The 21,944-nt window shown below is 36.6% G+C and overlaps 2 protein-coding genes across 2 annotated transcripts; both read right to left on the minus strand.

The window, feature by feature from the left end:
* Positions 1 to 304: 304 nt before the first annotated feature.
* LOC147859954 (uncharacterized) lies at positions 305 to 3,595 on the minus strand. The gene is made up of 10 exons (XM_087324600.1): positions 3,403 to 3,595; positions 2,927 to 3,177; positions 2,381 to 2,659; positions 2,291 to 2,299; positions 2,081 to 2,139; positions 1,929 to 1,983; positions 1,731 to 1,815; positions 1,479 to 1,658; positions 906 to 1,067; positions 305 to 827 (listed from the first exon to the last, which is right to left on the minus strand). The coding sequence occupies exons 1-10, from the start codon at positions 3,550 to 3,552 to the stop codon at positions 450 to 452; spliced, it is 1,608 nt and encodes a 535-aa protein (XP_087180726.1). The 5' UTR covers positions 3,553 to 3,595; the 3' UTR covers positions 305 to 449.
* Positions 3,596 to 5,856: 2,261 nt separating this feature from the next.
* On the minus strand, positions 5,857 to 15,627 carry LOC147859955 (uncharacterized). Its single transcript, XM_087324479.1, has 12 exons — positions 15,067 to 15,627; positions 11,262 to 11,375; positions 10,959 to 11,145; positions 10,228 to 10,397; positions 9,923 to 10,097; positions 9,748 to 9,809; positions 7,956 to 8,040; positions 7,099 to 7,156; positions 6,837 to 6,973; positions 6,554 to 6,655; positions 6,386 to 6,456; positions 5,857 to 6,157 (listed from the first exon to the last, which is right to left on the minus strand). The coding sequence occupies exons 1-12, from the start codon at positions 15,525 to 15,527 to the stop codon at positions 6,025 to 6,027; spliced, it is 1,755 nt and encodes a 584-aa protein (XP_087180605.1). The 5' UTR covers positions 15,528 to 15,627; the 3' UTR covers positions 5,857 to 6,024.
* Between the last annotated feature and the right edge of the window lie 6,317 nt (positions 15,628 to 21,944).

Consider the following 21,944-nt stretch of genomic DNA (forward strand, 5'->3'; position numbering starts at 1 on the left):
AGGGGAATTATATTCTCTCCCTCTCTCTCACGCACTAATATCCAAGACGTTACCTTACAAGGTTAGTGAGCACAAACTACAAACGAATCTAGACAGGATGTTGAGGTTTGGTTTGATGTGGTTTTTAAGAGATGATTCCTTTGGGTTCCATGTGAATTAGCATGGAACATTTCATAATAAACAATCAATGAATCTTCGATCACATTCCAAACTCTTGTCTTCCGCAAATATAATCATATTAACATAATTTTACTCAACAAATTCACACATGACGTATGGGTGGCCAAAACTTCTATATAACATGTACTACTCATTTGTGTGCCTTGTTCTAGCTCCATTTATTTGAAGCCACACAAATGACTAGGACTTCTTCAGAGACAAAAAATGCCCCTTGTAAATTGGCTCATGCTCCACAAAGAAACATATGCAAGAAGGTAATCAAGTTCCCCTTATTTCTCATCACGAAGGAGAATAGAGCTCCCTGAGTCGGAAAATGTGTCCTTCTTTACTTGATTGCCACAAAATCTTGAAAGCCATAATAACATGGTAAAGGTGGTGGCACTAGATAACATTACCAAAGTTATCCACACAATGTTGATGGATCTCTTAAGAGGCGCACATTGTTCCCTTGAAATAATGTTGAATGACTCATTGACAAAAGAGCAATCCGTAAGATTTTCAACCTCTGGGAGCATAGTAAGCAACTTTTGGGTGGCTGAGACATAGGCTACAGAAACATTATAGAGCCTCCTAGGAATACATGTTATGGTAGAAGAAGATGAATTCGTTGTGACACTTTCATTGGAGCATTTGAGCATGAATAAAACCTGTTCAAATTACGGAAGTGTTAGATATACTTGTAGGCCTATATAAAAATATGTCTGTGCATGAAAGAAAGAGATTGCCTTTGGAAGCATAGAGACGGATATTGTCCCATTGAGACATTGGGAGACTGCAACATAAGCTGGGGGCCCAGAGAAAGGATTGCACACTTGAGGTATGTCCTTTTGATCCTCCGTGCTTTGGACTTGTTTTCTAATAAGCAGCTTTGTAATGTTCTTGTTTGCCTAATTCATACACAAACAAAACACAACGTTACTGAGAAAGAAAGAAATTTGTATTAATGCCTCTTCAAGATGCCAATTAGCTAATGAATAAGACTTAGAGACTAGCTCTACACCATCCTTGGAAAGAAGGATTTGTAGACAAAGGTAATCCTTGTTGGTAAGAGCTTAGGGTATTGCATCTTCATCAACATCAATAAATAAAGGTTTAGATACAAAACTAATCCTTGTAAAGAAGAGTTTTGGGTCCAAGGCAACCCTAGTAGATCAGGGTACCGATTTTTAGTGTAGGAACAACTAATTGATCTATACTGCCAACCTCATTAATGCATGTTTTAGGTTTTAAGCCAACAATAGTTCACAATCACCACCTTGAAAGTACTTAGCTTAGTATTGAATGACCATTAATTTTACCTCCAAGATATACTTGTAAATTTGTTTCCGTAACTTGAAGATAGTTTTGTTTCCCATGGCAAGATCATTGCATGGAAGGACGTAGTCTAATGTCGTGTTACCTGCCATGTTTTGGTATTCTTTGATAGCTTCACATGTGTCATCTGCAAAACTAAAAGGTTGCTTAATAAGCATATGTACCTAGAATTAAAATAGAAACTCTATCATACGAAGGAAACAAACAAAAATGTCTTCGAGTTCAGAAGAGCTTACTTGCTTACCGCAAACGTGAAACCAAAAGCCACCCAATTGAGGAAAACTAAGAACCAAGCGAATACAATGGCACTGCACATAAATACTATTCCACAATAAGGCCATCACAATGTTTTAACTTATATTACATGAAAGGATATCGACGCTTACACATTCGTAAGTAACTCATTAGAAAATTAGAATATAGCCATCACTTACACAAGGAATAATCGCTTTATCTTGGCAGGGAAGATGGGTAAAAGAAAAAAACAAACTGCAAACATAAAACAAAAGCCAACTAACTCAATGAAAAAAGCCAAATAGTTAAAGATAACAAAATCAAGCAAGAATGCAAGCAAAGCACCTTATACCTAGTCCAAATGTCCAAAGGACGATGTTCGATATGCAAATTGTTACAAGACCAATATTCCTACGTAAAAAAATGTTAGCACTTCATAACTACAAAAGAAATGTCAAGCTCCAAACATTAAAATAATAAGGCTTGATGAATTGGCCAATTTAGGTTTGATCAATCACATTCTATTTGTTTAAATGAATTACTACACACAATCACATTTAACCTTCCAAGGCTAAACAATAACATGAATAATATCTAAAGAAACAAAAGAAACTGATCTTTTCGACACTCATGGAAGATGCGTCGAACTTACAAAGTTCTCAAGAATGAATCGAATAAGCTTTTATGATCATGAACGGCGTCGAGAAGTGTAATACTTGCTTTATTCAACTTTGTGGTCGTGTTATCTAACCTTTTCGCCACACCTTTATCATAAGGTTCTATGTCCAACTTCATTTCCCCAATTGTTTGAGTCACGTTGTAGATTAGCCTAGTTGCATTCTGTGCGCCTTCCACCATTAGAGTCTTTTCCACCATTTTTGTTGTATTGTTGAACCTTCTACTTCCGACGATGCTCAATGTGCAACAACCTCTACATATATACATATATATAGTTGATAAGATCAATATGCATCAATTAGGCATTCTCTAGAACATCAACTTTGGTTGTAACAATTGTAAGTGTATTGGATGTATTGGAGAACTCTATTAATCAATACTTCTATGCGGTCTACAAAGTTTCGGCAACAAGAAAAATGTATAAAACAAATAATTAGTGACAAACGATTCCTTTGAACTAATCAGTTAAATCAATTCACAAGAAATTCGGGTCGAGAGGAACATTGAGCCCCGGACTTACATTATGACGGAAGTGAAGAGGGTGCAGGCGATGAAGGGCAATATTAGGGCCACCGTGCCTCGGCAGCAATAAGAAGGCATTCGCATTTTGCTAGCGATAGTCCTCGATAGGTTATGCAAAAATCGGCTCGAGAATCCGCCGCTCCGTTTGTAGCTCTTGCGGACAAACCATTGTATGGTAACGGTAATCACACCGCAAAGAAGCCACATTGCTCCGAGGACATAGCCATGAATCCCAGTATATAAGGTTGACTACAGCCAAATTCACATGCTTCCCAGATTCAACCATCATAGGCATGCAATTATATATACATACATATATGTATGTATGTATGTATGTATGTATGTATGTATCATGTATGTATAGTTAAGCATAACATTATGTGGATACATTTGTGCTTTCGACAGACTAATATTCTCTCTCGAATCGAATCGAATTGTCGAAGACAAGAGGTGCACACAATCTCGAAGACTTACCGCGAGATAATGCCTTCCTTTCAGGTTGTATCCACCTCTATATTTCTTGAAATGGTTTAGCGGATCGACACGGTCATGCTTGACAGCGAGCGGGTGTGCTTTGCCGCTCGTGACCGCGTGGGATGATTGAATGGCACCTAATCGACACATAGCGGATTAACGAATTATATTAAGGCCTAGATACAGATTTGAACTCGAGAAAGTTTCGACCCACAGATTATTATTATTATTTTGAATGTTCAGATCAATCTACCCAAGTTTCACAACAAAACACATTATCGGCCATTTCATATCCAGAAATACCCCTATTTAACTAACAAAACATATTTATCAGTCATTTCATATCCAGAAATAACCCAATTTAACTAACTCGATGCAAAATTCACAACAATCTATGATCAATTTTGATAACTATTATATCGATTTATTTCTTCGACAATAGGATTAATTAAGAACCTTTTTAAGTTCGATTTGACCAATCATTGAAATATACGATATGATTAATCAGTTTGCATAAGAAGATTGCTGTAATTTGCGGAATCATTATATAGTAATCATCGACATCATGTGATCAAATGAATGGTTTACCTTCGTAATTAAGATGAAGTCGAAACACTGAATCGTGATCGGGCGGGCCAATCTTCGATCCCAAGGCCGCGATGGGCATGTTGGTGTCAAACGAATTATCGAAGAAGAGGAGGGTGAGAGAGATTAGCATAAAGGCAAGATAATTGATGCATAGCTTAATGGAGATTAAGCTAAGGATAGGATTAATCATGGTTGTCAATAATAACCAGAGGGAGATAAAACAATGAATTCAGAATCTAAACATAATAACTATAATTAAAATGATCAATCATTTTAATCCCTCTGTTTTCAGAATTTGTAACGTTAAGAGACCCAAAAAATAAAATGCATGAGGAATTAGAATGCCAAGAGTTTTCTGAGTAAATAATAATAATATTTTTATTATTATTAATGGCATTTAAATTCATCCCAATTTTATTCTAAATTTAACACTCCATTTGTGTATTTGTTTTCACCTGAATCAACATTTTAAATTTTGTTTCATGTTTCAGTCCTACAAAAACTAAATTAAATAAAATTGCGCAAGAAACTGTTAATGTAATTACTTATCTACAGAAAATTATGTTTTTTCTTCTAGGATTCTTACCGAGAGCGAAATAAATCGGTACGTATAAAACTACAGAAAACAGGGAGGCAGGAATTAGAAACAAATTTGATCGATTAAGTGAAATATAAGGTTAAATTAAGGGATAACCAATGAAATTACTAAGCTAACTATTACTTAACGAACAATTAAATAAACTTTAATGATTAAAACAAAATAGACCGTCTACAAGCTTCACTTAACTTGTGGTTCCAACGTGACACATCAACATAAATACTATATAAGAGCCACAGAAAAAAGAAAAGCAAAAAACTGAATAAAACTAATTTTAATTCATTAACTTGTTTTTATTTTTCTCCTTTCCTCGACTTATGTTTCGCCAAATATGACACAAGGATTCATTCGGGATTTCTGGTAAGGACGAGAAATTTGTGTTTGTGAGTTCACATGACAAGAATTGTCTTCCAGGGTTTTTCATTTCCACTTTGATGATGATAAGGTGTAATTAAATGGCATGTCATGTTTGTAAGGGTTTTGGCAATGTGTACTCAATTTGTGTAATGTCTGCAATGGGACTGACATAAATCAAAGCCGGAACTGTAACGTTATGTACGCATATGTATGCTCATCCCATGTTGATGACACCATAAACTGACTGCACTCAAAGACGCACAGTTAGTATGGAAATCCTTTCATCGCTTGCTAATACCAAGCATACATTGCCAAACAATTCATTAAGTTTGATTGTCTCTCCCTACATGATAGTGAAGCATATTTGAACATGTCCGTCTTTGCATTTCATCCCCCTCTTTACAAACACCTTTCAATGCGCTGATCCTTCACCTTTTAACTTGTTTCTTTATCTCAATCTTATTTAAAACACTTCCAAGGAATGTTCAAAGACATCTATGTGGACCGTCAACTTCTAGATACACCCTTATATGTCTTTTTTATGCTAACAGTTAAGTATAATGGAATTTGAGCATTTTAAATTCTGCAGATTTAACTTTGATGCAGCTTTTCCACACATTTAATCCTAACATTAGGGAGCTTCACCAATTGTTGTTATTGACCTGTTCATCCCAGCATCATTATCCTACAATTTTATTTTGATGCAATGTATTTTCCTAAGAAAACAAATGCTTGTTTAAACATTCATATACAATAAGCATGTTCAAATGAGTTTCTCGTTTCCGAAGAGTTGATAAATATGTTAATCTAGATATTTTTAAGTTACTTGACATACTCTAACAAATTGACACCTGGACCAATTTGGTGAGCATTTCACTGAGGTCCATTCCAAGTTTACGCCAACTGAGATAGACAATGAAACAAGAGTAATATTGAAGGAAACATAAAGCCTTACAACAAAGTACAGATAGTTTCTAACAAAATAATCCATTCAGCTATCTGGGCAAATACTACAAATGAGGTTCAAAACCATTGGTAACAACAATGGAACAATGGAACAATGGAAACATTGAATCCTTTCAGATATCCTGCTGATCCAAGGTCTGCGGTTGTACGATCATGTCCATCGAACTGTTAGATTCAGGTATGGGTTCTAATGATCGACACTGCAAACGAACACTATCTCCATTGTCCGACATTTTGAGCAAATACCTAGCACATCAAAATAAAATGAAATGACATAATCTAAATAATAAATGCCATCAAAACTACATTAAAAGTTTACACCAAGTAGACTAAAATTTGATGTAAACTAGATAAAATAAAATACTCTAAATTAAATGAAAACATTACGATATAAATAGAAGAATAATGCAATATAAATGAGAACATTACGTCATTAAAAAGCAAGTCCTAATTTATATATTATAGCAGAATTACCACCCATTGGGCGTTTTCGATGTTACAACCGCTTCTCTTCCTACCAGTTTTTCCGGCGTTCTCTTATTTCCCTGCACCCATGGGAGAGAGATTTCTTAGGATATGATTTCTTAAGAGTGGACGACTCTAAAACTTTGGATAAGACACTCCAAGATAATATTTGTTTACCTTAATGAGCACCTTCTCATTCACAGTAAATGGGTACTGTACTCCCCCAACGTGCTCAGAGATAACATCGTTCTTTAATGAAGAACGCCGCCTCCTTCGAACCTGCCAAAGGATTATTTCAAAGAACATGTTCTAAAAATCCATCATAAATAATGTTTTGAATATCTATCATCAAATATAATGTTCAAGTATAAAGTTTCAAACATCTACCAAATATAATGATTAACCACCTATGAAAATGTGCTGTTTTAAATATACATAGACCAGCAAGATGACTGCCTACCTTCAGTGTTTTTACAGTTTTTAAAGTTTTTAGCCTCTCCCCATTCTCTCGTAAATCCTTCCTTCTCTTTCGGGAACCAATTTGTCTCTTTCGTGTCTTTGCTATTTTACTGTATGCTAGGGCAGCAGCTCGTAATGCTGGAAAAGGAGCAAGGATAAGTCATTAGAAGAAAATCTCTGTACTTTAAATACAAATGGGTTATCCAAGATTAATAATTTGGAAAATGTTCTCTTGTAGGGAAATAATTGTGCAAAATTTTTACCCAAGTTGGGAATCATGGACTCCACATGAACAGCAGCCCCACAAGATGTACATATTCTCTGCAAAATCAGATGTAATTGATCTGTCTCTTATATTCGATGCCAGATCTAAAATTGGTTTCATTGTTTATATTGGCTTCCTGAAGATATTAATACTCCATTTCATTTCATTCAACCGTGCCCTCCCAATACACCATAAGCCCCATTATCAAAGAAAACGAAATGTAACATTGTGCTCATGTCAGACTCACTGGAGGAACCTTAAAGCAACCTCAAAGAATTGTAACCATTCTGTTGTGATTGAGACATTAAAGTCGAGCTAGGGAGGACCAACATTACTGTCTTTATCAAAAATTCTTCCCCTTGGATCAGCAAACTTCATTTAGAGCTTTCCTACATGGGAGTTTGTTTATATTGTGCCCATATGTGTATGCTTCAGGGGTAGACTTAAAATTCAGGCCACTTCCAAGAACCTAAGTTTTGTTTTTCCCCTCTCAAGCTGCAAGCTATGATGAGAACAATAGTGTGGATTAAGTAAGAACACTTTGACTGTAGGTAGCAATTGTTCATAATTTGAAATGGACCTAGGTGGCAAGAGTCAAATTTGTGTGATTAGCAAGGTCCTCATATGGGGAGTTGGAATTTCCCTCATCCCTGGAAGTCATGGAATTTTGTTTCCTTGAGTAGTGTTTAAGAGCACAGGAACCCGGCCATGTTGAGGACCATTGATGAGGGATGATTCAGAAACACCATGATGTTTTTAATATGATATTCTCATCATCACATTTAGCTTGACTGTTAAAATGATATGTTTCACATTTTTTAATTATTAAAATAATACATTAACAAGAAACCATACCGTCTCTTTCACTTTCTTTAAAGTTTCACCACCAAAAGTATGCCCGCAATCCGCTGCAGTATATGCATCCTCCAAGGTTGCCCCCCTACATTACAAGATTGCACACATTTCATGTGATATGAACAAATGATTTTATCTAGAAGAATGACATAAAGAAGGGTATATATAAGGCATAAGAAACAAAGCTGTAAATATGCGAAGTCAGATGTAGTTCTGTGAATATATAAGTCAAGCTGTAGAAATACACCACAAATCAGGAGGATAAATACAGACAGGGCAAGGGAGATTTTCAGACAGGACAAGGAATAAGGTAACAGTCAAAGGGCCGAGACAGGGTAGAGAATTAAAATACACTGGAAAAGTGGTGAGACTACTGTTTCTCCACTGTAATGTGTCCATTTCTAATGTGCATTTGACCCCAAGTACAGGCAGAGCAAGGGAAGCCTGAAAGGTTTCCCTTCTAGTTCAGACAATTACTCAAGCACAGTGATGCATCAACATTTCTTTCAGGTTTCATTTCCTCATTGAGAGTTTAATTCTCAATGACCATATTCTATAATATTCTTGTCAAGGTTCCAGAATCTATATTACTCACAAAACTCTTTTCGGTTTGGAGTAGAGCGCCATAGTGAACACAAGATTATCCCAGGCGAGAGAAACACGAACGTAAACATTTGGACAGGATGCTTTTGAGATGTTAACTCTAAATCGTCTTGGATAGTCTCTCTGCACCAGATCATGGTTTAAAAAACGACCCAATAATCTTTATTGATAATAATACATGACTATAGTAAGTAGTGCAACTCTTCTCTCAAGATCTAAAGAGAGAACCAAATACCTTATGAGGGAACTCCGGTGATTGAATGCATGAATGAATGCGCAATGCAGGAGGGATTTCAAAACAGCAAATTCAGACATACGAACTCACAATGCTTGGGGATGGAACTCCATAAAGGAGACAATCAAAGATAAGGAAAAATATACGAAATAACCCAAGTTTAATGAAACGTGGAAACAGCGATAGGAAAAATTGTAGTAACAGCAGAAGACTGCAGGGTAAGATATGTTTCCAGGTTCGAAATGAATGTATAAACACATATAGGCATTTAAGTTTGGAAGAAAAGAAGGTGATTGTGATGTATGCTAGATTATGTATGCTGTTATTGGACTGAATTCAATTCGCACTGATTCTTGGTGGTGATCTTTCTTTACATATTTTGCTACTTCAAAATTGAAGTGAACCTTTTGTTAATAAGTTTTATAAGTATCCTGTTTTTAAACTCGTAATATAGGAACTTTATAGTTTTTTAATATTACAGGAAGCCATAAGAGCTACACATTTCCAGCAATACAAAAGTCCTTTCATACAAGTTGAAATATCGTAATGAACAAATAGCTAGAATTACAAAGACTCTAGGCCTGTTTCTAAAGCTGCAATTAAAGGGGAAGGCCCCTTTTTCTTATCAAGATTCATTTTGCATTTCTATCCTCTGAATCAGTTATTCAGATAGCCTTACATAAGTTCATTACTGCCACAATGGAATGAGTTTTAGCTCTGTTTCTACTTTTTCCCATATGCATGCTTTGTTCTTAAAGTTGCTCTTTTCGTCAAATACATTAACACTGAAATGTAGTTTTGTAATACTCCTAGATCAGTAAAGCTTATTTGAGCACTTCTGCTAAATCTTCTAATATCTTTCAAACAGTCCGTTATGTACACCTTAGCACAGATTTATGAAGAACAATCAAATATTCATAAAAAGAAAATATGACCACTTGAAACAACACTTACGTCAGAGTATCACTTAAGAGATTTCTCAAGGTCTCTTCGGTACTATCATGTCGCTTTCTTTCCTAAAAAAATTGAGCCATCATCAATTAAGGGAAATAGAATACTCGTTCAATATTCTAACTAGCATACAAACAAGATCCTTTTCTCTTCATGGTACAATACCAAAGTAATTTACCTTAGAAGCCATTGCTCTCATCCCAGCTCCAACATCTAATACACTCATGTCCTCAAGAAGCTTTGAAAACAGTATGGGACCAAACTCTTGAGATACACTATGCCCAGCCTCTCTCATCATAGAGCCATCCAATATTGCATCAGCACGTGGCATGAGACGAAACATCAGCGAAACTCTGTAGTTTGTTGAAAGCCAACGAAATAAACAACACACTTTGTAGTATCATATATATTTATTTTCAAGAAAATTTTAGGAAGTTCAGAAAAGTACACGTTCACAAATCCTAGCTTTAGATTCTAACTAACCTCCTACTGGAGCCAGGAACACTTGAAAATGACAGTGGAGTTACACGATATCCACATGCATAACACAATCCTGCAGTCATGTATTGGAGACCCTTCCCAGTCAGAAGTAAGAGGTCCCCTTTCTGTAATCCAATATCTGCTAGGTACCAAAGCCCATTTGTATCACAAACCTGAAATACATCAATTTTGTTGATTAAAAAACTTCTTGGACTTGAACTTCAGAGAAGGTATTCACAACAGAAGTATGAATCAAACATCCCCGTTAAAGATTATGAAGTTTTTGAGTGCCTTATTTAGACTTGGTAATTAGAAAAAGGAAATGCTTTTAAATTGTAACAAATGCCTCTAAAAACAAGACGAACCACAATGCATGAGCATTATAGCAGATAAATGACCGCCAAAGTTATGGTAGAAAACCCAATAGATAGGCAGGGGTTTAAGGTATTAGATAGTGCCTGAAACAACTACAATGGAAAATAACAATTGGGTGCACAGGATATCAAATGCAGCAAGGCATGGAAAAAAAACAAAGCAGAAACTAAGAACAGAACAAAATTAGGTTTGGCATCCATTCTACTCTAAACATGACTTCACACTGATTAAAGAAGAAAATTTTGGCTTCATCTTCACCCTACAATTATTCATTGTCAAAAAGAGATATATTCTTTCACTTACCGTTCAAATCCCTCAAATAACCCTGAGAAAGAAAAAACAAAATTAATCAATATTACCTGCAAACCAGGGGAGTCGGATGTGATCAATGTAAGGAAACCATCCTCAAACTCCTGTTGACACCCATCATCACTCAGAGACGATTTTCCAACTGGTGTAGAGTTGCGAAAGTGTGTTGCAACTAAAACAGATTCAGAGGACTCATTGCTTCGAAGTGGACAATCATCCAAGAGAGAGTAGAATGCACTGCCAAAACATTATACATGCTAAACTATGAAAACCAACACAGCCATACAAAATCATGTAAAAGAATTTATTACCTGAATCAAAAAGAAAAGCCAGTTGAGCCCAAGACAGCTTACTCGCTTCGAAGTTGAAAATGTCTGCAGATTGCTCCAAGTGTGATTCGTGATGCTTTACCCATACATCGAAAAATCTCTTCCATACAAGGCGGACACTCTGCATCTACAGAATTTCTGAAATCCACCAAAAAACTCTTAATCTCTTCACCACTCCTCTCTCTCTCACATGTTTCTTTCTCCATCTTAGGTTTTCTTATTGCATTTTAGGATCTCTGTGTTTTTAGGATTTCTTGCTGTGCTTTAGATTTTCTTGATACATTTTAGAGCTGCAGTGTTTAGGGTTACTTGCTGTGCTTCAGATTTTCTTGATACATTTTAGAGCTGTAACATGTTAGGGTTTCTTGCTGTGCTTTAGCATTTTCTCTTGCTTCCTTTCAAGGTTTTGTTAACATTTCACTTTAGGGATTCTTTCTTGTCTGTATTTAATCTTCTTTGTTAGGTTTATTCCATTTTGGCAGTAATTTTTTACTCTAAAAAATGTAAGAAACACAATTGATTGGTAGCAATTTGGGAAGGTTCAAAATCGCAATAGATGGGTATGTCAGCACTTTATCTATGCCCGTGAAACCTTGATCCCACTGCTTGCATACATCTTTAATAGACCTATATGTGAAGGCTACCCAACTGGTGAGATAGAACATATGATTGTGCCAATCTTCAAGAGAGGAGACCCCATGATGCCACGCAATTATAGGACAATCAGAATGCGCATATCACGGGCAGAGCCCACAAAAAGAGGACCATCGCTGCTTGATGGATTCCTAGAAATCCTTCAACACTATCTCACCCTTAGATCATGCAGCGGCTAGAGGCCCTTAGGATCCCTATAGATATGCAATGGGAACCAATATATTCTCCCTCTCCTCCTCTCCAAGTGAGATGAAAAATATATACATGATAAAGTCATAGGTTGATGTATGTGATGGGATGTTGTATCTAACTCACCTATTATGCATGCGATGAATTAATAGAAGCATGTAGAGAGCATTGATGTCCAAGAATTGAAAGAACGTGAATGTCGATCAAAGAACATTGTCATCTGCAAAATTGAAGAGGAGAGTATGGAAACAATTGCATCCCTCGGAAAGGTATTTGGTGAATTCTTTAGTATGCATTATGGTATGTCAGATATGAATGTGTATAGGAAACACGGTGTTGCTTATTCAGGAGAAAGGCCTATTGTATGTTCAATGGCAGACAATAGAAAGGGAAGCATCGCACTCAAAAACAATTGGGTGTACATCAGAGGCGCACAATGTTTTGTGAGTGAAGATCATACTATCTCACAACAAAAAGCCCATAGTAAAGCATATGAAGAGAAATTGAAAAATAAAGTTAAGGATGTGCCTAAAGATGTGATCGATGGCACTAATTTATGTCTTCTGTGACTATGCTTTTGGAATTGTAATGGATAGCCATGGAATGCGGGTATTTGCAATACATGAGTTCACCAATGAATCAGATATCATATTTCTTGTTGAAACATGGGAGCGTGACCTCAAAATTCAAGGTTTAGGCAATTACAACATAGACTCTTTCATATGGGTAAAAATTACAAGAAAACGAAGAGGACAAGGAGTGGCATGTTTGATTAAGAGGGAACTAGAGAAATATGTGTCGATCATAAAAAATGATGAACATAAATGCTACATATGGCTCAAAATAGAAACAGCAAATGATATGCCCATTTGTGTAGCTGGATGCTACATTCCTCATCAAGATTCATGTGCAACAATCTTTCATGCAACATATCTTGAGGATGTAAGAGGATACACAAATTTATAATCACTCTTCTATCAATGAAAAAGATCCAGATCAATTTGGGAAGTTACTTGCATACACAAATTCTCAGTTGGTAACTGGACACATGAATCCGATCATAGGACTTTATGTATTGCCTTCGAATGTATGAATATGTTTGATTGTGAAAAGGCAATTGAAGATCATAAACAATCGCATGTGCGGATGAACCTTAAAAGAGCGCCCATGTATTCCAAGATGGTTAAGGATATGTTCCAAACTTGGTATGATGAGGAATGTCATGATACAAGAATATGCTTGCAATGCAGAGTAACTCAGAGGATTTATACATGCAAACAAGCAAAATCAACCTTCCAACGGTTGTTCAACCTATATAGATATTGGTGCTAAAGAGAGTATATAGATACATTACAAAAGGTCAAGATATGCCAAACCATAGATTATCACATCTTGCTTGGAATGTTGGATGTAAACTACAAAAGAATCACAAGAGAAAAATTCTCTCATCCATTTGGGTAGTTGACATCAAAAAATGGTTCAAAAGATGGGACGTGGAAGATCTCCTAGAGCTTTTAAGTGATGCTACGAAAAATGTAGTTATTGCGGAAAGATTAATGGACCCACAAAGGAAGAAGTGAAAAGATGCTAAAAGAACAAAATTAGAATATTAAATCGCAAACAGCAATCCTGAATGTTGGGTTCTATTATCTATATAAGGCAAGAAGGTCCATTGATTGTATTCAACCTTACCTCATTACTAGCATGAGTATTAACTCTCATAGAGCCCTAAAACTCCTTCGTAGTCGATCACACAAACTAGGTATTGAAGTTACATTATGGAATCAAAATCACCCAAATATGAAGGCATGTAAGATTGTCAAGGAAGGGCTAGAAGAGGATAAGTATCACTTGCTCTTTACATGGTCTGCATATAGTGCAATTCGTGAAAGCTATGATGATATATTAGGAGGGGGTGATGACTTGAGTTTCACACTAAAGAGAACACCTAGAAGGCTGAGCTCATATGTGTATGCCTTATTCACACATCGAGACTTGGTGCTTCAAAGTATGAATATCTCTTCTTAGGAAGGAGACACGCATCAAGATAACTTTTGTACTTGGGTCATATGGGTCAATATTGGTCTCTCTATAGATGCTAAAAATATCTATCTATCTCAGGTAGTTGGCTTGGTGGTTTACATCATAGCATCAAAGTTATAAAATTGCGAGAACCCAAGCTTGATCCTCACTATAGACTAGACCCCATCTCATATACTGCAATTGATCTCTCATGGACATTAAAAGATATTTATCTATCTCTCTGTAGAAGTATTAAGAAATTTTTTCTATAATAAAATACCTCAAAGCAAACAATTGGAACACCAAGATAATGTTATCTATCTCTCTCTAGAAGCACTAAGACTTTTTTCTATAACAAAATGCCTCAAAGCAAATAATTGGAATACCAAGGTAATGGTGTTTAAACAACCCACTTGCATGGGTTTCTAAACAAGAACCTCAATTCACTATTGATGCAGAGCAAGTGGAGATGCAAATCTGTGTGTATCTATCAAATAGAAATCCTATTTAAGAGACCATGAATCTCCATGAAAAAAAAACAGGGACAAACCTATAAGGTAGTCATGCACGCATGGATCTTTAGAAAAGACAATATGCTCAAAATACTATCTCAAGGACTGTTCCACAGAACACAAGTTTGGGGACTAGGTTGTGCTACACAAGAAAAGGTCCAAAGAGAAACGTCTATGATAGTTTGCGACCCCTGGGAAGACGTTTAGTATTGATGATCGCACAAATTATTAGGATCAAGACATCAATACCCCACGAAATAAGGAGTATGACTAGGAGCTACAGAAACCAGCTTAATCAATGGTATTACTAGTACCAAACATAAGCAAAAATATTATTTTTAACCAGACTACATAAAATTTCAACTCTCTTCCCTGCAATGGTACTAATGCTAATATCAAATCTAAGAAAAAGTACTGCTTTTAAACCAATTATATACATTTTAGAGACGCACCTTCTTCCTGCTCTGTATTGGTATGATTCTCTCCCATTTTCATCAATGTAAGTGGCCAAAAATTTATGGTCCAAATCCGGGTTCAAACTCGAAACATGAGATTCTGAAACAAGAGACTGGTTCCGATTCCCATCAACATTCAGGTTCTGATTCCGGAAATAAATCTTTGCCGATTCGAGGCCACATCTAATAAGAGCAGAATCTTCTGAATTTAGCTCGATAATGGCTGCACCATGTCTAGAAAGGCAACCAGAAAGTTCTTCTACAGCTTTCATATATGCATCTGATGGGGTTCCATATTCAGGAAGTATATCTAGAAGCTTAATTCTAGTTAAAGAACTTGCAGGTTCAAGTGACGATGATAAAGGGTAACACGATTTGAACTCCGTTTCTGCCTTTTTGCTGTTAGATAGAGGGATGGTGAAGCTTCTTTCAGGGTGTTGTAATCCGATCACAGACATGCTTCTGATCAGATCTGAACTGTGAACCTTAGAAGAAGAAGCTTGAATTTTTGTATGTCTATTTGGTTTTTAAGGGCTAGGGTTTCAATTCGTGTGTCTGCTTCGTTTAGGTATGGATGGGGCTCCCATACACAAAAAACTGCTGTTTGTTTCTTCTCGGGGTTAGGGTTAGACGCACGAAAATTTCGTTGTCTACTCTTTCTAGGGTTAGGGTTAGGGTTAGGGTTTTCAATTTTGGTGTATAGTCTTCTTGTTTTCAGGATTAGGGCGACACCAAGATGCCTGTCTGTCTAGGGTTGTTGTTTCCCGGTTTGGTAAAGAAAAAAAATTGAAGGTAAGTTGTGGCCTAAAAGAAGCGAATCGGGCAGTTGTTTAGGGTTTGGGCGGACATAGCTCGTCCATATGATCCCAAGAAGATATTTGGGCACTAACTGGTTGATTAGGGTTTGAGGAGGGCCACATGAGGTGAGCCCATCCGAGAGCGAGAGACACAACACTCACATGTCCCCGATCTCAGGCAGTTAGTTGTTTAGGGTTTGGGCGGACGTAGCTCGTCCATATGATCCCAAGAAGATAATTGGGCACTGACTTGTTGATTAGGGTTTGGGGAGGCGCCGCATGAGGTGAGACCATCCGAGAGAGAGCGAGAGAGAGCGAGACACGACACTCACATGTCCCCGATCTCACGCAACAGTGATATAGATATACCATGCATTATCTCATTAGCATTCGATCCGTCCTTCCACGTTCGAATCCTTTGCTTTATGTGGACGTACGTGCGTCCGACTCACCAGACCATGCAAGGATTCATAACATGCAATGGCCTAATAAATAGCGTGGAAACCCAAACTCTCTCCATTCATAGAACTTGGTTCTAGTATCGTGTTGCCCACCACACACAATGTAAAACTAATTATCTATTTTAAAATGATATTTTAGAGAATGTAAATATTGTTACAAATTATATATAGAAATATGTATGAGGGAGTTTTAAACATTCGACCTCAATATGTATATGAACATACGTGATTGCCACTAGGGTAGCTTACTTAATAATCATAACTCATTGTTATATCGTAACACGAGACTGTTGGAAAAAACGATATGCACAAAACCATGGGTTAAGAATCAAGACCATGGTTTTTGTGCATGAATAACCCATTGTTTTCCATACATAAAAATGATGAAAAGTACATTGAATCTAAATAAGATTCTGTTGCGAGAGATGCACTATATAAATGTGTGATTCGAATGTAATAGGGAATCATATATTTCCTATCACAAAAACCTCAAGGATAAACCGTACAAGGGTTCGACACATGTCCAGGGTCAAAGAGCATGATGCTCTGAAACCCGACATTGTAACCTCTCCTTATTCATTGATATGATTCATATTTTCTATTGTTGATCTCATCTTGCGTAGATCTATGTATGAGATTTCATATTCACCAACAAAGTTATACCCACCTAGCAAATAGATGCACTATGCTTGTCTGCCCACACTACACAATTGTCACGACATAAATTTGGTGACAACATGAAATGAAAATGCAATCATCAATTTGGAGGCCAATATGAGAATCTCTAAATCTCTTGAAACCGTCATCTCCACCCGCAACATTTCACGTCAGCTTTACCATTATTTATGTTGTGATAATCATGTTGTATGTATAGACAAGCACGGGGCCTTGATTTGCCATGTTGTATCTAACTCACCTATTATGCTTTCTCGAACCCTAGTATGGTTTTTTTCCCAAAAAAGAATAGTTTAGAAAAGCCATATTGGCAACAACATATAAAGTCGGTAGAAAAGAAGCTAAGTTATTTACAAAACTCTATTATGAAAGTCTGTGGCCAACCATAGATCCTTCCCTTAACAAGCTAAGGAGATGGATCTAAAGAAGTAGAGAAAAACCAACAAGAAGGAGAAAACTACCATATCAGCTTACCATCTACCAACTGAAAAACTCAATAGAACTCCAAAGCTTCCAAAAAGCAAATTGTATAACAATGTAGAATCCATATGTGTAAGAATACTATCATATTCAACTTGTAATGAGCTCACCTAGTATGGTTTATCCTTGACTTTTTTTGTGATAGAAATTATATGTTTCCTTCTTACATCCAAATGTCACGTTTATATACTTTCCCCCAACAAGATAGTTTCTATATTCAATGTACTTTCCATAGTTTTTATGTATGGAAAAACATGGGTATTCATGCACAAAAACGGTGGTCTTCCCCATGGTTTTGTGCATATTATAATAAGATATTATTTATTGTTTCTTATTAATATTAAGTGTACTATCCTAGTGGTAGTTACATATGTTGTTATAGTTGAGGTTCGAAGTGGTTACACATTGGGTGCCACACTTGGAACACGACATTGACGGACCTCAATTTACATTCTCCACACATAGCCACACCTTTGAAATGTCGATTTGCAGGCAAATCTCGTAAAGTATTAATGTATACAAGGCATCATGGAAACATTGAATTGTATTTTCTTTTCTTTTTTCCAAAAAACACTACTTCGCATTAGTTAACAAATAAAATACAATAGAGTTTACCCGAATCCACAGTGGGATCAACATATACAACTCGGAGGAACAACTCCAAAACTATCAAACAAAATACAACAAAAACTCACACGACCCTTAACTCCAACAAAACTAAAATAAATCCCATTTTACCCCGACTCTACTTCTCCCAACTAACTCTTTTATAACAAAGTTATCCGGGTAACATGACTATACTAACCCACTAGTGCTTCAATTATACATACATAATTACAACCAATGTACAATATTGGGAGCCATCGGCGAAAACAGCCACCTAGGCACCTGGTAATTCCACTTAAGCCTCAACGAAGGTTTGACCATCATGGGAGAACCACCCCATTTCAGCAAGAACTTTGACCTTGCCCTTTCTACTTTATCTGATTCCCCCTTAATCAAGTCATATCGTCCGCGCAACCAAGCCACAAGCTCAAACCAGATATTTAACATCACCTCCCCGCATGAGAGCTTTTGCTGCTGAAAAACAAACTTACAGCGCCTAATCTAGATGTGTTAGATTGATAAACATGCCACCAAAAGCCAAATCTCCTCAAAAAATTTAGAAATTGTGCCAAGTCTCACCCCATCACATTGGAACATGATACCACCCTACACTATAAATCCATGTCCTTGTGGGTTTAACTGTTCCCCCCAACTTTCCCCTTTTAGAGATAGTCCCACACAACGTTGTCGTGCCTTTTGGCGCCAAATCGTTGCGTGAGTCGAGTGGGAACCGCCGGGGTTTTGGACTAGGAGGAGGAGGAATTTGAGACAAATCTAGTTATGAATAGATTTTAAGAAAGAGATATAAAAACCTCGTTAATCCCATGAGTATAATGTATTTTATTAGATTAATCAATATAAAGATAAGAATATGAATTTGAATTGAAAGAGAAAGATATAGAAATCTCGTGAATTCCACAAGTATAGTTTATTTCGTGAATCCCATGAATATAATTTATTAATTGGTGTTTTTAGAAATATATCAAATTTCCAAAGTTTTCCCACCCCTATTACATTGTGCTCCCCATCCTTATATAGTGATGAGAGAGTCTTAGCAATCCATGCTTTTTCTCTAACTATAGACTATATGTTTTTTCTAACATGCTTCTTCTAAAAGTGATCATGCTTTTTCTAACCTCATGCGTATTTATCGACTATAGTGTTCATGCACGCTAGATGTGCATGTGTAGCTTTTTTTTCTATCATGCGTTTTTATTCTAACTAAAGCTTTTTCCCAAAAAATATGTGTGGAAAAAACCTTTCTATGTGGGATATCTGCTTTTTTAATACTTATGATGTGTTAGTGTAATGGTAAGGCTTTACATTATTAACATGGAGGTACAAGGTTTGAATCTTGCACTATACATATTATATATTTTGATATTTCTTTCTTTTTCTTCATATTTATTCAATCAGTTATTTTATACGTTTTTCACGTAGTATACGAAATACACTACGACAACGTTCCCATTTTTATTTTATATTTTCCTAAACAAGATATCCTTCCATGAGTTTTTAAAAACATATCTACTACAAAATACAACCAATAACAAGACCCCGCTCGATGCGACTAGCCCATGAGCTCCCCGATCGGCGACTTGGCAACAGAACGCTGTTGTAACCTAACCTACCTTGGTTCGGCTCAAGGCCGGAGTTGTACCTTGTTCTTGCATGTAAATAATGCCCAACTCTTTCTTTTTCTCGCTTCATTACACCAAGTACCTGAAAACATTAGGTTTCTCCGTGTCTCTCTCCAAGTATTCCCTTGCAATCAAGTCTTCAATCCTCTTCTTGATATTATCTTGAAATCAGGCTTGAACATCCGCCCAAGTTGTCACACATTCTAGCATTAGTTGTTGATGTGGTACCACTTTTCTACTCTTCATTATTCTTATAATAGATGCATCAATTGGATCAAAGTCAAATCAGTCACCATACCCTCCAATTTTGGAGGTAAAATGACCTTCACAATGTTACTTTAGCTTTGTGAGAATACTCTGTTCATGATCATCATTTGCACTCTTGTCAAATAGAAGCCTCTAATCAAGCTTCTTCCTGTAGAATTCTGCAAACATATCCTTATCACTGATGTTTGCAAGAAGCTTAACAACCTTCTTAAGTGTTTCCCAATCATCCAAAAAGCTCAAATAGCCATCTAATGAAGTGAGATTTACACACACAATTAAAACACCTAGAAAGTTCACTACATGAGGTTTTGTATTCTCCTTCTTGAAAAATATGAAAGTGACCTCATTTGGCATTACACTTTCATGTTGCAATTCAATAAAAACATGAAATGCTTCCTCTTCTTCCCCTTGTTTGTTGCTACTATATGCTTCGCTTAAAGTATTCCAAGAGACTAAAGTCATCTCACACATATCTTCAAATGTTGATGGAGCTTCTTCCAAAGCACCACATTTGCCATACATATCGATGAGTAAAGTACTGACCATGACATCTTTTTCAATCTCATCCCAAACCACATGTTCATGAATAATATACCCATCTCTCAATGATCCTCAAGAAAATTTGCTTCAACCCCTACATCTTCTTCACTCATCCTTATAACAAAAATTATTCATTTAGTCCACATCAATCATCTCGCCGATTACGCCAAGTCCCTGTACAACTAAAAATGAAATAAATCTAGACTATTTCCTCCTCCCTCATGAATCCTATACTAAAATCTTCTTCATCCAGTCCACATCAACATCTTAATGAGCTGACCATCTTGGCATCTCGCCAATGGCCACGAAAATCCTGTACTAACAACAAAAAATTAGTCTAAAAGTTTCCTCACCTACCCATGGTAGCCGGCTTCGACCCCTCACCATCTTCACTCATCCTTATCACAGAAAAAATTTCTTCATTCAGTCCACATCACCATCTCGTCGATTACCACCCAATTCATGTACAAATAACAACAAAATGAGTCTAGAATATTTCCTCCTCTCTTCATGATCTGCTTCAGCCTCCACACCACCATCACTCATCCTCTCATCATAGCAATATGCTTCAATCTCTACTGTCATCATTACTCATCCTAATGAACAACAATATATATATATATATATAGAAATCTCCCAAACATTGTACCTATGTCAACAAAATGATATTATAGTAACCTCATCACCGCAAACAAACAATGCTTCATTTAGTCCACATCAACCATCTCGTCGAATATCGCCAAGTTCCTCTATAAATAACAACAAAATGAATGTAGACTATTTCCTCCTCTCATGATCTACTTCGGCCCCCACACCATCATCACTCATCCTCTCGTCATGTTACCACATCATCATCGGTCATCATAGTGAGAAACCGAAACACTTCTTCATTCAGTCCACCTAACAAAGAAAAGAGAAAAACAGTCTCCAAATCTGAAAATTAATAAACACATAAGCAATTCTCCCTTTCAGTCAAAGTGACACCACTCTCCTTTTTGCTCATTAAATTAGTTATAGCCCTCAACACTTCACCACTCATCCTTTTCCAAAATTAGAAGATGCTTCATTTTCCTCATCCAACATCTCACCCTTGTCACTCCACATGCCTGCCCCTATCACATCCGCCTCTCTATGTCCTTCCTCACAATTATCTTTGAAATAAGAAAGGACTAGGAGGAGGGAATAGCCAACGTGGTGGAGCATAATTCCAACGATCTTCATGTGATTCATCCAGCTAGAGAGGTATTGGCCACCATATTTTACGAAGTTTTCGCCTTTTCTTATGCACCTTTTCCAACGTTCCTTTAATACTATCATACTCTCCCTTAATTGTGTGGACCAAGTTGTCCCAAAACATCTTAATCATATCGACAACATTGTACTCGATGCCTTCATATTTCTTGCTACAA

Source organism: Azolla caroliniana, unplaced genomic scaffold (assembly GCF_043228905.1).
Source record: "Azolla caroliniana isolate FFs.n. ecotype wild unplaced genomic scaffold, voAzoCaro1.0.p SCAF_9, whole genome shotgun sequence".
Taxonomy (NCBI): Eukaryota; Viridiplantae; Streptophyta; class Polypodiopsida; order Salviniales; family Salviniaceae; genus Azolla; species Azolla caroliniana.

Bases quoted from the DNA above. Each gene is read 5' to 3' on its own strand.
- LOC147859954 (XM_087324600.1), bottom strand. From the start codon at position 3,552: ATGTGTCGATTAGGTGCCATTCAATCATCCCACGCGGTCACGAGCGGC. The intron at 1,984-2,080 runs GTATAAGGTGCT...TTATGTTTGCAG, and splicing joins CCTTTGGACATTTGGACTAG to TTTGTTTTTTTCTTTTACCC. The intron at 1,659-1,730 runs GTAAGCTCTTCT...TTTTAATTCTAG, and splicing joins TTCACGTTTGCGGTAAGCAA to GTACATATGCTTATTAAGCA.
- LOC147859955 (XM_087324479.1), bottom strand. From the start codon at position 15,527: ATGTCTGTGATCGGATTACAACACCCTGAAAGAAGCTTCACCATCCCT. The intron at 11,146-11,261 runs GTAAGCTGTCTT...ATGTTTTGGCAG, and splicing joins CATTTTCAACTTCGAAGCGA to TGCATTCTACTCTCTCTTGG. The intron at 8,041-9,747 runs GTAAGTGTTGTT...CTTGTAATGTAG, and splicing joins CTCTTAAGTGATACTCTGAC to GGGGGCAACCTTGGAGGATG.